At 44.5% G+C, this 15,401-nt stretch overlaps 1 protein-coding gene across 16 annotated transcripts in view; it reads left to right on the plus strand.

The window, feature by feature from the left end:
• Positions 1 to 15,401, plus strand: part of NCAM1 (neural cell adhesion molecule 1) — a 322,445-nt gene that overhangs the window by 260,197 nt on the left and 46,847 nt on the right. For 9 of the 16 annotated variants that reach the window (XM_012534257.3, XM_033434579.2, XM_049713164.1 and 6 more), the window contains exons 6-9: positions 573 to 690; positions 1,117 to 1,280; positions 8,665 to 8,807; positions 14,847 to 14,876. In XM_012534257.3, coding sequence (XP_012389711.2) covers positions 573 to 690; positions 1,117 to 1,280; positions 8,665 to 8,807; positions 14,847 to 14,876 — 455 coding nt within the window. The remainder of the gene's footprint in view (positions 1 to 572; positions 691 to 1,116; positions 1,281 to 8,664; positions 8,808 to 14,846; positions 14,877 to 15,401) is intronic. The other 7 variants (XM_049713161.1, XM_033434591.2, XM_049713166.1 and 4 more) reach the window with 1 other exon arrangement.

The following is a 15,401-nucleotide window of genomic DNA, read 5'->3' on the forward strand; positions in this document are numbered from 1 at the left end:
GAGCACAGGCTCCGGACATGCAGGCTTAGCGGCCATGGCTCACGGGCCCAGCCGCTCCGCGGCATGTGGGATCTTCCCGGACCGGGGCACGAACCCGTGTCCCCTGCATCGGCAGGCGGACTCTCAACCACTGTGCCACCAGGGAAGCCCAAGAGCCCCCTTTTGAAAGTCAAGTTCCATCAATCATGGTAGTTGTAAGATTGGTATGCATTGATTAAGAAAATATATAATGATGAATAGCCACTGTAAATAGAATACCATTGTAAAATGAACGAAACATACTAATATAGCTTCTAAATCTGTATTATTGAAAAGCAATATTATATATTGTTATATGTATAACAATACTATGTATTGTTGAAAAGTACTAATGTGCATTTGTGGATGAATTATTGATCCAGTTTACAGTAATTATTTAGTGCACACCTGAACTTAGATCCCTTACAGTAACTGTGCAGCTGCCCAGGACTCTTGACCATCTGACCTGGGGTCTCCCGGAAGTGCCTCTTCTCCAGGCCAGTGGGTCCTTCCAAGTTTTCCCCGCCACCCCTGACAGTCCTTCTTTCCTTCAGTGCCGCCCACCGTCCAGGCCAGACAGAGCATAGTGAACGCCACCGCCAACCTCAGCCAGTCCGTCACCCTGGTGTGCGATGCCGAAGGCTTCCCAGAACCCACCATGAGCTGGACAAAGTAAGAAACTGGCTCGTGCTTTTTATCGCCAACTAGTGGAGAAGGAGACCTTGCAGGGCCTGTCCTGCGTTGGCGTTCCAAAGGAACAGGGGTGGGCGGCTGGGGAGCGTCAGCTCTGGGTGCAGAATGGATTCTTTTCTGTCAGGTCCTCTTGCCTTGTGTGTGCATTGGATTCCTTCATTTTCAGTTTGTGGGGCAGAACCAGAGGTTCTCTTTGGAATTTCGGGGGGCGCAATTTGCAGCCCTTGGGCGGAACCGGAGGTTTGGGTAGAGGAATCACGAGGAAGTACAATTTGGCGTCTTAACGTTCTGTGAAGATTCCGTCTTTCGCGTGGGCTCGGTCCGCGTTTTATGGAAACTAATTAAAAATTAACCTCTTAGCTCTGTAGTCAAAATCACGGTCCTTTACATTTCTGTGCCCTGCAGGGACGGGGAGCAGATAGAGAATGAGGAGGAGAAGTACCTCTTCAGCGACGACAGCTCTGAGCTGACCATCAGGAAGGTGGACAAGAACGACGAGGCCGAGTACGTCTGCATCGCCGAGAACAAGGCCGGCGAGCAGGATGCGTCCATCCACCTCAAGGTCTTCGGTAAGGACAGGGAGGTCAAGGTCACCCCTCTGCCACAGCTCCGCTTACCCCACACAGTCCATCAGCAAGACCCTGTCCACTCTGCCTGGGAACCTACCCCCCTTCTTGCCAGCTTCACCACCTCGGCCCTAGTCCAAGCCATGCATCGGTCCCCTTCAGCGCCTCCCAATCACAGTAGCTAGAATAACCTTAAGCGCCACCGCTCTGTTTCAGATCCTCCAGTGGCTTCCTATTGCAACCAGAATAAAATCCAGACGCCCTGCCGTCAACAGAGGCCAGATCTGAGCTAGCCCCTGGCTCCCTTCCTGACCTCATCCTGCCTCTGCTGTGCTCTACATTTAAAGCTCTCCAAGCCCGGAAGCCCTCTTCTTCTCCCTCAGACACACTAAGCTTGTTCTCTGTCTCAGGGCTGTTACACTAGATGCTTCTTCTGCTTGGAATATCATTGCCCCAGATCCCCTGTGAGCCGCCCTCATGTCATCCCTAATCCAGATGTCATTGCATCACTCAGATCAGCTTCTCAGTGACTCCTTCCCTCCCTGCTCTGGCCAGTGCATCTCCCTTATCTTCACCCCACCCATCTCTTCTCCAGTGCCCTTCTCGGTACCTAAACTCATCTCATTTACGTACTGGTTTGGGGAGTTATTTCTCCTGCCTCCACTCTTACACGTCACTTTATCTCCGGCATTCCAAACAGCGCCAGACTCCGGAATAGGCCCTTGCTAAATATTAGTGACCAAGTGGCTGCCTCTGTCTCCATTTCTTCTTTCCCTGGCCTGTGTGAAGCAGGGTCATAAAAGTCATGAGAAGAACCTCCATAGCTCTACTCACTTCGTCTCTATAAACTCAGTTAACTTCCGTTCATTTAGAGTTGAAATGCACTTTGACCTGACTTTGACAAACAAATTTGTGGCAGAGAGATGTTTAACCTAGTGGCTCTCAGCTCTGTCTGCCCGTCTTTTTTAAAAACACAGATAAGCGAGTCCACCGTACGTGGTGGACTGCCAGAGTACAGACACCGCAGGGCCAGCCCTGGCGCATGCAGCTCCCTGGTGGTTCCAGCACCTGCGCTTTGGGAACCTGCCTGGGACCCACTTGTTTAGCCTGATAAGGAGAACTCATTGATGTTTGTAAACATAGACCTTTGAAAACCAAGCGTTTATGTGCAATTGGACCCGCTATCCCAGATGCATCCCATTTACTCATTAATGACAATTAATTAATGGGCTTAGAAACAGGTTATCAGTTTGGTCTAAATTAACTGTACATACTTGAAAGTGAAGCTAAACTTCTTGGAAAATATTCTTGACAGTCTTTTCTCTGATTCTGGCTTATCTACCCCAGTCACTCTGATTTTAAGTTTTTCTAGATGAAAGACAGATGCATTTGTTGATGTATTCCTTAATTTTCACAAGTATTTACTAAGCGCCCTTGTTGCTGGGCGAGGGGCTACAGAGATGAGTAAGATATGGTCTTTTGACCCTGAGAAGCACAAAAAGGGACATAAACATATAAGCCTATAAGTTATAATAGATGGTGTCAGTTAACAACATTTGAGTACCAGCTGTGGGCCCAGCCATTGCCCAGGTTACGAAGATGAATGACATGCACTCTGTTCTCATCAGTGGGTTCACAGGCTAACGGAGATAATCAGTGCTGACATTTTTAATAACCCATTATAATGACTTCATAATAGCAATATGCACAGTGTTTTATAAGAAAAGATTTGATTTCTGGTCCTGTGTGACAGAAGTTAGAGAAGTGTTCGAAGATGATATGCTTTTCCCAAGTGGGAGTTTCCCAGATGCAGGAGAGGTGGACAAGCCTTTCAGGGCAGGCCACACAGGCATCGAGGCCGGAAGAGCCAATGTTGTGGTGAATGTGAACTTGTGAACGAGGACTGTGTCTGCTCCACTCACAGGCATACCCCCAGGGCCTAGAACATCACCTGGCATATAATAGGCACCCGTGTTTGAATAAATGAGGGAATCACAATTAGTTTTATATGAATGAAGCATAACGTATGTGGCAGGGGGATGAACCTGGAAACATGTAATCACTTGTCTTTAGGAACTTCTTTTAGATATCAGCTCCATAAAGTAATAATAATAATACCCAACACAAAGTGAGCACGTATAATGTGCCTAGCACATTGTATGTAAAGTACTGTCCATAAGTGACCTCTTTTAACCTCGTCACAATCCTATGAAGTAGATTTAATTTTTATCCCCATAATGCAAGTGAGGAAATTGAGCACAGAGAGATTAGGTGTCCTACCCAAGGAGCCGGGACTCAAACCCAAGCTTTCACATCCATTCCCTGGGCTAGCAATGGTGGTCACTCCTCCATGAAACCCAGTTTAACACATAGTACGTCTGAATTCCATATGGAATGACTAGTGGATTCTGCCTTTACCTCCATGGGTTACGTGGTTTCTCTACGGAAGTACGCTCAGTTCTAACTTGGCTGGTCAAGAAGAGATCTTGGCTTCTGTTCCAGGCCTCTCTGGTGGCGATGGCTGCCCCAGGAAGGAGGAATGTGTAGTGTCAAGAGCCGTGTGGGGCTGTGCTAAGGTGAAGAGGGTGGGTGAGTCCAGGGAAGGAGGCAGGGAAAGTAGGATGCAGGAACTGTGGGACGTCAGGATTTGTATTTCCACCCTCCTCCCTTGCCACACATTCCCTCCTGCATCACACACACACTCTCTCACACACACACACACACATTCACATTCTCTCTCTCACACACACACTCACACACACACACTCTCTCACACACACACAGTCTCACGCACACACACTCAGACACTCCCTCTTTCACACACACACTCTCTCACATACACACTCATACACACGCACACACACACACTCCCTCTCTCACACACACATACTCTCTCTCACACACACAGTCTCTCACACACACTCACACATACTCTCTCTTACACACACACACAGTCTCTCGCACACACGCACACACACACACTCCCTCTCTCTCACACACACACACACTCTCTCACACACACACACACTCTGTCTCTCATACACCCACACTCACACACACATTCTCATACACCGTCATGCACACACACACACACTCTCTCTCTCACACACACACTCTCTCATACACACACACACTCTCACATACACACTCTCTCACACACACACACACTCTCTCTCATACACACACACTCTCTCTCTCTCTCTCTCACACACACACACACACACACACACACACACACACACACACTCCCTCTCTCTCTCTCTCTGTGTCTCTCACTCCACTACCACAGTTCTTTCCCAAGACTGCAGCTGGGAGAATGTTCATTAGGCAGCCCAGTAGAGCAAACAAGGAGATGTGGGCCGACTCCTGCAAAGACAGGTAAAAGGATCATAGACGCCCCATCCTCCGGGCCCCATCCACCTCTAATCTGGGCCCCATCCTCCTCTGTAACATCCTGAGGAGAGTTCACATGGTCTCCTTGGAGCAACCTGGTACCCCATGTATACCCTCCTTTCTCTCTTCATTTCACATTCCTGACCTCCTTTCTCTCCTCCTCCTTCTTGCCTCCCCATGGATTTTGGAGATTGCTACTAAGGCCTGGGAGCCGGGTGGGGAAGGGCTAGCTAGTTGGGACTTCCTCTTTCTTCAGCCCCTTTTTCCCTCTCCTTGGCCTTCTGCCTTGCCATCGGGGACCAGCATTTGGGGAGAAATGGGGTAGGTTCCCCAGAAGCAGCAGAGTTCAGAGGAGGAAAGAAGCCTGTAGCTTAGATAGTAAAGAAGTTCTCAGAACTCTGGCTTCAAGAAGGGATCGCAATTAGTGTGTAAGGGACATACCTAAATTAGGGACTATCGTTTATCCTAAGTCATACCATTTTTTCTTAAGAAAGGGACGTGTTCTAGCATGCACTGCCCTAGTTACCAGCCAGAAGCTCTTTTTACTAAGAGCATCCTCCCTTCCTTTAAACTTGGCAGTGAATTTCCATTGCTCCCCTCCCCTGGGCCCTTCTGAAGAAGTATTTTTGTCTCCACAGATTCTTATTATGCTCGTACGAATGCTCTTGAGGCCTCATGGTGCTGTGGTCTGAGGCAAGTTCACCAGTGGGCAGAAGCTTTGCTTAGCTGACCCCTTAGGACCAAAGCAGCCCTTGTGAGTTACAGCAAAGGGCAAACAGGCTCCTGAACGAAGGGGTACTCTGTCATGCCCAACACCTCAGTGCAGGGAAGCAGGGGCCCTGGAGCCCTCCTGGGCCTTGCAGGACCCTGGAATGGAGTTAGAGTAGACAAGTCTGGCCCTCAGTGGCCAGGTGCAGAGCCATGGATGTGCTGGATGGAGAGAGCAAGCATGCTTAGAAAACTCACAAAGACAGCTGTGCTCACAGGAGGGTCCGTGGGGAGAGGTGCAATGGAAGCATTCTAAGGCATTAAGTCCCATGGCGGCAGGTAGAGAACAAAACAGGGATCCAAAGTCACAAGGGCTGAGAACGGAGGTTCTTTAAGATGGTGCACATACCATCCACAGATAAAACCTGGAGAGATTCTTCTAGATGCTGGTGTTCAGAAGGAAGGATGCTTTCATTAGCAGGATGACCCCACATCTGTCCCTGTCTGCTCAGTGAAGCCCATCATCCCAGAGTAATTATTCAGAGCATGCCTTTAGCTCTCCAGAATGCCCCAGTCTGGACAATAAATGGTGTTGCTATCCTATTTCCAAGGCAGCATTCTAAGCCTTCAGTTAGCTCCAACAATAGCATTGCTTCTGAAGTGCAGAAAGGAATAAGTTACCAGCGAGAAGCTTGCCTTCCTTCCAACAGCCTCTGTAGCCCATACAAAATTAGCCATTGTTGATCATGTTTTTAACAAGAATATATTTTGCCTTGTTCAAAGACTTACACAGTGTAGCCTTTATAACCATCTGGGAAATGGAGTCACCAAGACCAGATATTATTAATAGATGTTAACTGGCCCTTGTCTGTCTTCTGCTAACCTTTTGCTGCCAGGACAAAGCACTGTGGAGTGGGACAAGGTCAGCAAACACTGTCTGGATCACAATGTCCATGTAGGTTCCAAGAGTCCAGAAAGTCAGCCTTCCTGTGGCTGCCTCCAGACCCCAGACCAACTGTCAGTTCAGTGAATTCAGTTGTTTGGCTGATTTTTTAACTTTTCAATCTGTGATTTTAACAGTAGAGAAATGCAACTTTTATTTTACCTCTCTAAAACCTTCTGTTCAACACACTTAACACTTACTCTGTCCAATATGAATTATAACCTCCTTGAAAGTTCTATTGATCAAGATAGACACAGAACCTTCCTGTGGGAAAACCTCACTCATGTGGGCTCCATCAGTTCAAATTTGTAATCATTTGACCACATTGGATTGAGATGTGCCTGAGTGCTAGCCACCAAAAAGGATTTGCTGTTCTAGGTACCTCGTGTAAGTGGAATCTCATAGAGTCAGAAAGTACGTTGGTAGATGCCAGGGGCTGGGGGGTAGGGGGTAGGGAGGGAGAATAGGGAGTTAGTGTTTAATGACAGAGTTTCAGTTTAGAAAAGTGAAAAATCTGGGAGATGGATAACAGTGAGAGTTGTACAACAATGTGAACGTACTTCGTGCCACTGAACTGTACAGTTAAATATAGTTAAAATAGTATGCTTTATATTATGTGACTTTTACCACAATAAAATACATTTCAAAAAAAAAAAACAGTGTTTGTGGAGATTTCCCAGGTGGTCCAGTGGTCAAGAATTCGCCTTCCAGTGCAGGGTACACGGGTTCGATCCATGGTTGGGGAACTAAGATCCTACATGCCGCGGGGAAACTAAGCCCGCGCACCACAACTACTGAGCCCGCCAGCACTCTGGAGCCCGGGCACCGCTAACTAGAGAAGCCCGCGCACCTCAGCGAAGACCCAGCACAGCCCCCCAAAATTAATTAATTAGTTAATTATTTTTTAAAAAAGGATTTGCTATCAGCAGGCCATTAGTACAGATTAACTGTAGGAGAATATTTGAACTAAATGAGTCATCTTATATAGAAGTAGATATTTGCTACAGAAAATGCACAGCTCCATCATTGGTTTCTGTTTATTAAGACACAATTAAGCCCTCAACTTGGAGGATATGTAATAGGCAGTAGTTTTAATAGTCTACTTGGAGTTACTGTATGAATTTGAATATAAAGGAAATGTAATTCTTTCAAAAGTTATCCATAATTCTGATTTATTTATTGTTTGTTTGTTTATCTAGCCTGGCCTTTTTCTCTATTAGTGAAATAAGTTATATTTGTTCAGTGTTATCTTTTCTCTTCGATGGATTTCAGAGTATAGTGATTTCAGAGGATAATTGTTTTAAATTGGGAAAATTCAATTTTCTCTAATGTTTTTACATTTAAACTCAGCTTTCGAATGCTTGTGCTTTCTTGCATTTCCCAGAACATTTGGGAAATGAGCTCATCTCAACTCATCTTATTCCCAAGCCCCAGCCCACTCCCCAGCCCCCAGTGAGTCACCCACCACGTTTCCTTACTTGAGTTAATGCTAACACAACCCTCCTAGGTATTAAGAATCTCAGAGTCATTTGGACTCCTAATTTCTTCTTTGGATTCTTCCCATCTCTACTTGCCCTCTGTTCGCTTCCACTTCCTGTAAAGCCTTCCTTCAGCATCTCTCTTGAAGCTGCCTTTTCTCCTCCATTCCCCCCCCTCCACCCCCGAGAGGACGTTCAGGATTGTATTACGTCACATCTGGGGCAATGCCAGGGCTTCCAGGTTGGTTTTCCCACCTTCGGGTTTTCTTCATCTTCAATTTTGCCTAGATTAACTGTCTGTGGGTCTCCAACAGGCAGGGGATAAAATTCAAGCCAGAGTTGTAACCGGGCAATCAAGATGCTCTCTGCCTGGGTCCAGCACTGTCTCCCACTGCTTTGAGGCACAGACACACAGACCCTGACGCTCTGCTCTCTTCCCCACCCTCTCTCCACACATTCTTGCTTCTTTGCTTTCATTCACGTGCCTTTCTACACTCGGAATGACTCCGTGTCCACCCAAAGTTCCACGTACTGAAAATCTCACAACCCAGCCCCAAAGACAGCCCCAAAACTGTCTCCTCATGAAGACTCAGCCAGAGGAGAGCTCTTCCTCTGCTCAGGCCTCCTACACCACCACCCTCCACACTCTCCCCATATGGGATGTTGTTATTACCGTCACTTTGGTGTCGTCATATGCCTGCTCCATTGTAAGCTGCTGGGGGGGTTCAGCTCGTTAACTCGTACAACACCTAGAATAGGGCCTTATGATTAATAAGTTGATGACCTTTGTTGAATGGTGCCTTTATAATTCAAACCTGGAAAGCTAAAAAAATGTCAAACTCATGGAAGTGTTCTGTCTTTTCAGCAAAACCCAAAATCACCTACGTAGAGAACCAGACTGCCATGGAACTAGAGGAGCAGGTCACACTTACCTGTGAAGCCTCAGGAGACCCCATTCCCTCAATCACCTGGAGAACATCCACCCGAAACATCAGCAGCGAAGAAAAGGTATAATGTCGCCCAAGAGTTTCAGGGCCATGGAACACAGACTCTACGTGGATTGAGTCTGCCCCATGCCCAGTCCTCTTTGGTGAACCAGAAAATGGGATGTGGTCACTGGAGGCTGCAGCCAGGTCCTATGGCCCCCCTCCTCCAGCCTGCCCTGGCTGTGGCCTTCTCAGCATCCCCTTGAGATGGAAGGGGCACAGTTTCTTGCATGGATTTGCAGGGGTGTGATGGTAGTGGGTATGGTTAGGTTAGACGTTGCAAGGAGGAAGGGGATAGTGATTTTCAAACCAAGGTTATGGAGCTGGGAGGAGCAAGGGAAGTGAAGGTCCCAGTGCACTGGGTGATATTAGCATCATCTCAGGAGCACCCAGGGAAACGTGTCCCAGAACTAATAGGGATCATGATGAGCCTATTAATTCTTCTCCTTGTGATTTGTATGTTCATGCTCTACATGCACTATATGCAGAAAAGCTTGGTTGCCTTTGTGTCTGCCTGTATTCTCGGCCACACTTGCGTATCATTTTGTTCTAAAGGCAAAAATAATTAGCAGTTTCTACGTGATGATGATTACACCAGGTTCTACAATATATTCTCTGAGAGATGAAGAACATTATAGCAACCTTCCTGGCAAATTTAAATGACTGGGAAGATTTAGCTTTCAAGCACATGGATTTATAGGCCGCTGGAAAGCTGTCTTTATTATTAACAGTCTGTAAAAATTGAGGTAACCCCACATCAGGCAGCCTTTTGCTATTGAGTGGGCCAAAAGACAGGGGCAGGCAGAAGCTTGGTTTTAAAGCAACCTAAACCAATCTCATCTCATATATCCTGTAGTAATGGCTTCGTTTTAGTTGGCCAGAGCTTTGTCACCTATTCAAGGAGTAATGGCCTTAGCCTTAAAGAACATTTATAATGGATTGCCGATTGACTAGAATGTCACAAAAGATAGATCTTCACTCTTCTGCCTGCCTAAAGGAAATCCCTAGAGAGGGTAGACTTAAAGCTAAAAAGGGATAGCGTGAAATTTCAGAGCCAAATTTGGGATTTGCATTTGAAGAACTGATTTCTCTCCTACTAATAGAAAACAAAACTAAATCAAAAGGAACAGAAATTGCTGTTCCAAAAAAACCCATTAATTTTTGCAAGTTTTACCTCCAGAGTTCAATTCAACTTAACAAAAACTCAACCGAGGAACTGCTAAGTATTTTTGAAACTTGCATATGCTGTTTGATATTGTGAAAATCAACTGAATTAAGTAATGTAGAATTTACTTGGATACTTTATCAACATTGGAATTAAACCCTCAGCTCAGATTTTAGCTCCCATCCTGTGTGTTACGTGGATTGAATGTACATTTCAAGGCTTAAACCACAGGGCTGCCACTTGGCAGATTTTTCTACATCAGGCTTGAGAGTAGATTTGTCCAGAATGACCCAGTGTATATCTTTGATCTAGAGGGAAGGACAGAAATAACATCTACCCCAGATGAATGATGGTTTTAAATTCTATATCTTTCCTAGGAGTAGCTCAACGGTCAAGCTAGACCAGAAGAGTTATTAAGATTTGTGCCTACCTCAGGTCCTTTAATAGGTGGGCACTTCTGGCTTGTATCTGTGAATTCATTTTTATAGAATGAGAACAAAAAAACAGGCATTAATACACACTCATACTTCCTAAATATTAAAACCAAAGGTGTCTAACAGAGACCATCTCAAGCCAAGTAGGCTTTGCATAGTTCAATTATCAATGTAGATCATTAGTCTCAATCTGAGATAATTATTGAAGCCCAGCCACATAGGTTGTATTGCGCTTTCTTTTACTGTGGACCGCCTTCAAGTGACATTACTGCGACATGAATGAATCAGTGTTAGAACAAGCCTTCCAGATTGGCCAGTGATGTGACCCCAGATCAGCATATTTGCCTAAACGAAACGCTGTATAGAAAAATTGCTATTTCTACTCATTACATATTGACATCAAAGAGGCATGATAGTCATCTTATACTGGGGGGGTGGCTAAAAATTAAGAAAACAGAGATGGCCTATTCGTGAGCCAGGTGGTCTCCAGATAGTAAATTTCACTTTTACTTTGACAGCTGCTCCTCGTTTTCTCCTCCAGCTGAAGTTGCATTATACATATTGATAATTAGGTATCAAGATTATTAGGGTCACAGAATTATAGGAGGGCAAGAAAACAGTTTTCTTTTGAAAGTCAAGACTATGCACTGAGCAGTAAGAATAGCCAATTGTTTCTCCTGAGAAAGGAAAGAAGCCTCCTGAGAAAGTAGATCACATAACCTGCCAGAATCATAGAAGGTTGGAAGGAAGGGTCCTTTGGAGGTTATCTAGTCTCACTGCCAAAAAGTCACTCAGCCCCTGCTTGAAGGGTGACAATGTCAGTTCTTTGCAGTCAGGTGGCCAACACTGATGGTCAAGAGGCCCTGATTCGTTGCCCCTGCCACTTCTCAGCCTTCCAGCCCCTACAACTCAGTCCTTTGTGTGAGAGCCATTAACTAGCTCTCCAGTTTTCCTTTAGTCAGCCTTCTGCCCTGTAACACATCCAGTTATTTTCACTGCTGCTCTTATCTTGCGGTTTCCACACCCTTCACCTTTCTAGTCGTCCTGTACTAGAGAGCTTCACTTCCCTAGTGTCCCCTATAACTTTGTGGTGCCCAGTATAGCTAATGCAGACTTCCTGGCTCATTGCTCCCTTGATCTGGACACTGAAATGCTGTCAACACCACGTTAACCCTTTAGCAGTTTCCTCGTTCTGTTGTCTCCTGTTGAACTGCATTTAAGCCGCATATCCCCTGTCCTGTCCTGTCCCTATGCAATCGATTGCTTAACCAATAATGTAGAATTTTATATTTATTTCTATTAAAAGTTGTTTTGTTTGTTGCAACCCAGTATTTCTCAGTGGGGGTCACAAATGACAGTTTGGGAAGACTCTTTCTTCACTGGGACTGTCCTGTGCATTGCAAGATATTTAACATCCCTAGTCCCTTCCCTTTAAATGTTAGTAACCAACTCTAATCATTGTCATTACCAAAAGCGTCACATACAGGAACACTCCTTGGCTTGAGAACGACTATTTTAGTCCATCTTTCTGACCAGTCAGGACTGGCTTTCATCAGAACTGTCCTTAGAGTTCTTTGGGTCCAGGGCCTTTCAACCAATGTAGGTGCCCCCTGTTTTATCTATGTTTGTTCAAAGTAATGGGGCATAGCAGTCGATGGTGACCCCAGTTCTAAGCATAAGACCCAAGGGCAGGCAATTCAGCCTTCCCCATGCAACTGCCATCTAGCATCTCTATTAGCTGTTGCTTCCAACCTGGTATGAACGCTTGTTTGAAATATCTTTGTCCAAGTCACTGATAAAAATGTTGACTGGAACATGGTCAAGTACAGAGCCCTTAGAATGCCACCGGCGCTTCCCTGGGGTGAGTGGCCCAGAAGGTGGAGCACATAATGCCTTGGTGCTCTCTTCTGATTCTGATGACTTTCATGGAAGGCTCAATGCTCCCTTTAATAAAGTTACTGACAGCAGAAGCTGATTAAAGCAGCTTGGTCTTTTGCTTCACTGCTTAGTTGAATCTAGTGTTAATCCTTTTTAGGAGGAGAGGGGAGAAAAGGCTTTCACTCGTAGGCTTGTGGTGACTTTCTAATGGAATACGGGCATTCTTCATGTAAAAAAGAAGGGAAGAAAAGCAAAAACCAGTACACTGAGCCCAAAAGTCACACTCTGTCTTTGACAATGTCTCTAGGTTTAGTCTAGTCACTCATTTAAGATTGATTCTAATCAATCCGTTCGGCTTCAGCTAGTTGAGTTGGTTTCACTCAACAAATGATAATAGCTAGGCTAAGTTTGGGTCACTAAGATCATTAGAGGAGATCATCTGTCTGAAGGTTAATCCATTTCTTGGTGGTCACTAGTCTGTTGACAAAAACAATTTGAATATCGTAATGGGTCAGTTTGATCGATGTGTATGGAGGTCATCGTGGTGACTGAAGTTTGTGCAGCCACATCATTTTATTACCCATCATATCGAGGCTCATGTTTTAAATTGCCACAGTGAGTGGTGCCAAATTCCAGGTACCATTTACATATTGAGTGAGAGCCCTGGATGGTAATTTATATACTCTCTCCCTGGCAGAACAAGTCAGTGGGTGCTCATTTGAACATACCAGTGCCTTTGAAGAGACTGGGAAAGAAAGGCTTGTGAAGCCTTAATGTCTAAGGAGAAGGAGAGGAGCAAAGAGTTGAGGTCAGAAGAGATAGAAATAAGTGAAAGGCATTTCATGAACCTTGAATTCTGAGTAAACAGAGTATCCTACAAAACAGAGAAACCTTTTGAAATTCTGAATTCCCTAGAAACCGAAGTTTCTTTTCACCAGAGAGAATTCCTCATTCAGTGTAAAACAGGTGCTCACTCTTAAACGTTGGGAAAGGTGCCTGCATTGAGCAGTTGGGAGTCTAGTTTATCCAGGATGTGGGCAGAAGTATAACAGGGAATACTTAGGATAAGTGTCTATCACTTCACTTCACTTTAATTTGTATACATACTCCTACAGACTTGTGTGTAAGATCATAAAACATGCAAATATTAAAAGAAACTGGAACTAAAAGTTTTGGGAGCACTGCTAATCATATACTAGTTTAGGTTTTAAGTATGTATATTTGCATATCAGGTTGTCTTAAAGTGGGCTACATGCCTTCATCAAATGATCAGGGTCGAGATATATCCTATTATCCTACCAGGCACACAGGTCAGGCTACTATAAGCATTGTGTTACTAGCACCTACTTATTCTAAAAGCCACAAAACCACAGTAAGTTAGGAGAGACACAGGAAGAATTGTATCTGAAAAACAAACAACTCCATATGATAGGGCCCCTGAAAGTTGTCTTGATTCATGTAGCCCTGGCATGTGACGGACAAGCTTTTAAGTGATGTGGAAACGGCAACCACATTTGCCATGTTGGCCCGCTGTTACTTTGGTCTATGCGTGCTCCTCTGTTCTCACTTTCTTCTTCATGCCAACATCATGTGACATAATTCAACACCTCCATCCTCATGTCTCACAAAAGCTCCTTGCATTTAGTGGACTCTTACTGAATGTTTGCTAACTCGTTTGCATTCCCGGGATTGCATTACTGTGTCTCTGGCGTCGTTTCTATCCTTCTTCCATCTGAACATGAGGGACAATCAGGCAGTCATGCCATCTAATAAAAAGAATAATGCATGTATGATAGTTTTGACTCCCAGCGTGAAATCAGAAAAACTGTAAGCATAGTAGATTCCCCAGTGCTGGATAAATAAAAATCTTGATGTGGGTAGGAAAATACCTAAACCCCCTTTGTGAATGCCATCTTTGATGAAGACGGTGAACGCTTAATCCTGCATGTCATCTGGGCGTCCCTCTGCCTTTAAGAACCAACTGGAACGTACCATAGCACTCAGAGTTCAGTATCCTCAAAGCTTCCTGTCTTAAGGGCATACTGCTCATTCCTAATGTACCCTTCTGCTCCTTTCTTTGTTCCTTTTTTTAAAATAAAAATTTGATTTTTAATAGAATGCATGCAAAGAGTTACAAAATGCATGAGCACAAAATAGTATATTGGTGATGAGCTGTCCAATAAAATCCAAAGGAGGAAACCTACTCTAGAAGTATCTCTAGATTGTGTGGTTAGAACTAGTAGTATCACCTAATATTACGAGGAATGTTCAAGATGTTTTGGAACAGGAGCAGTCTAATATATCTGCTGGTATCCATATGTACGTCTTCCAAAGATTAGGAAAGGCTTTACCTTTGAATTCTACATCGTAATGTGCATAAGTGGGGGAAGAAAGCAGAACATAAGCTAAATCCTAAATTAAATCGGGTAGTAAACACACCGTTGTAAGTGGGCCTTGGAAAAAGTTCTGAATTAAAAAGAAGCTGCATGTGCACGGAATGCAGTGTGATACATCAGTTCTCTAAAGCAACATGTTGTAAAATTTTACTGCTTTCTTGTTGTGTTTTATATCTTGTTCTCTACAGGCTTCGTGGACTCGACCAGAGAAGCAAGAGGTATAGCTTACCTGACCACTAGCCAGTCTGTAGTTTTGAAAGCATTACAGTTCAACTCACCATTGCAGTTTAATAACCAGACATGCTAAAACTAATCAGTAATTTAGTCAGATTAACGAATAGGTCAATAGTGGTAGACATTACTTAGCAATAGTGTCACTTTAGGATGAGCAAACAAGCTGTGTTGGGAGTGGATGAACAAATCCTTATTATTTCCTAAAACTGGATCTTATTCTCTTGCTGGTGCTGATAAAATCACATCCAGGTAATTATACTTAGAGAAATAAATGGCCCCAACTCCCAGGCCAGGCATTTTGAAATGATACAAGTTTTTTGACTCTTACCTGGTTGATGTGGCTTTGGATCATAAAGTCACAGAGTTAATGATCTAAAAACCCACTCAAGCCCTTACCTTTCCAGCTCAACTCATCTTGTTGCTCACTTATCTTATCATGACTGGTCTTTTGGTAAATTACCACATCACATCTCATCTCGGAGCAATGCAAATGACATCTCTCATTGGTT

Source organism: Orcinus orca, chromosome 8 (genome assembly GCF_937001465.1).
Source record: "Orcinus orca chromosome 8, mOrcOrc1.1, whole genome shotgun sequence".
Classification (NCBI taxonomy): Eukaryota; Metazoa; Chordata; class Mammalia; order Artiodactyla; family Delphinidae; genus Orcinus; species Orcinus orca.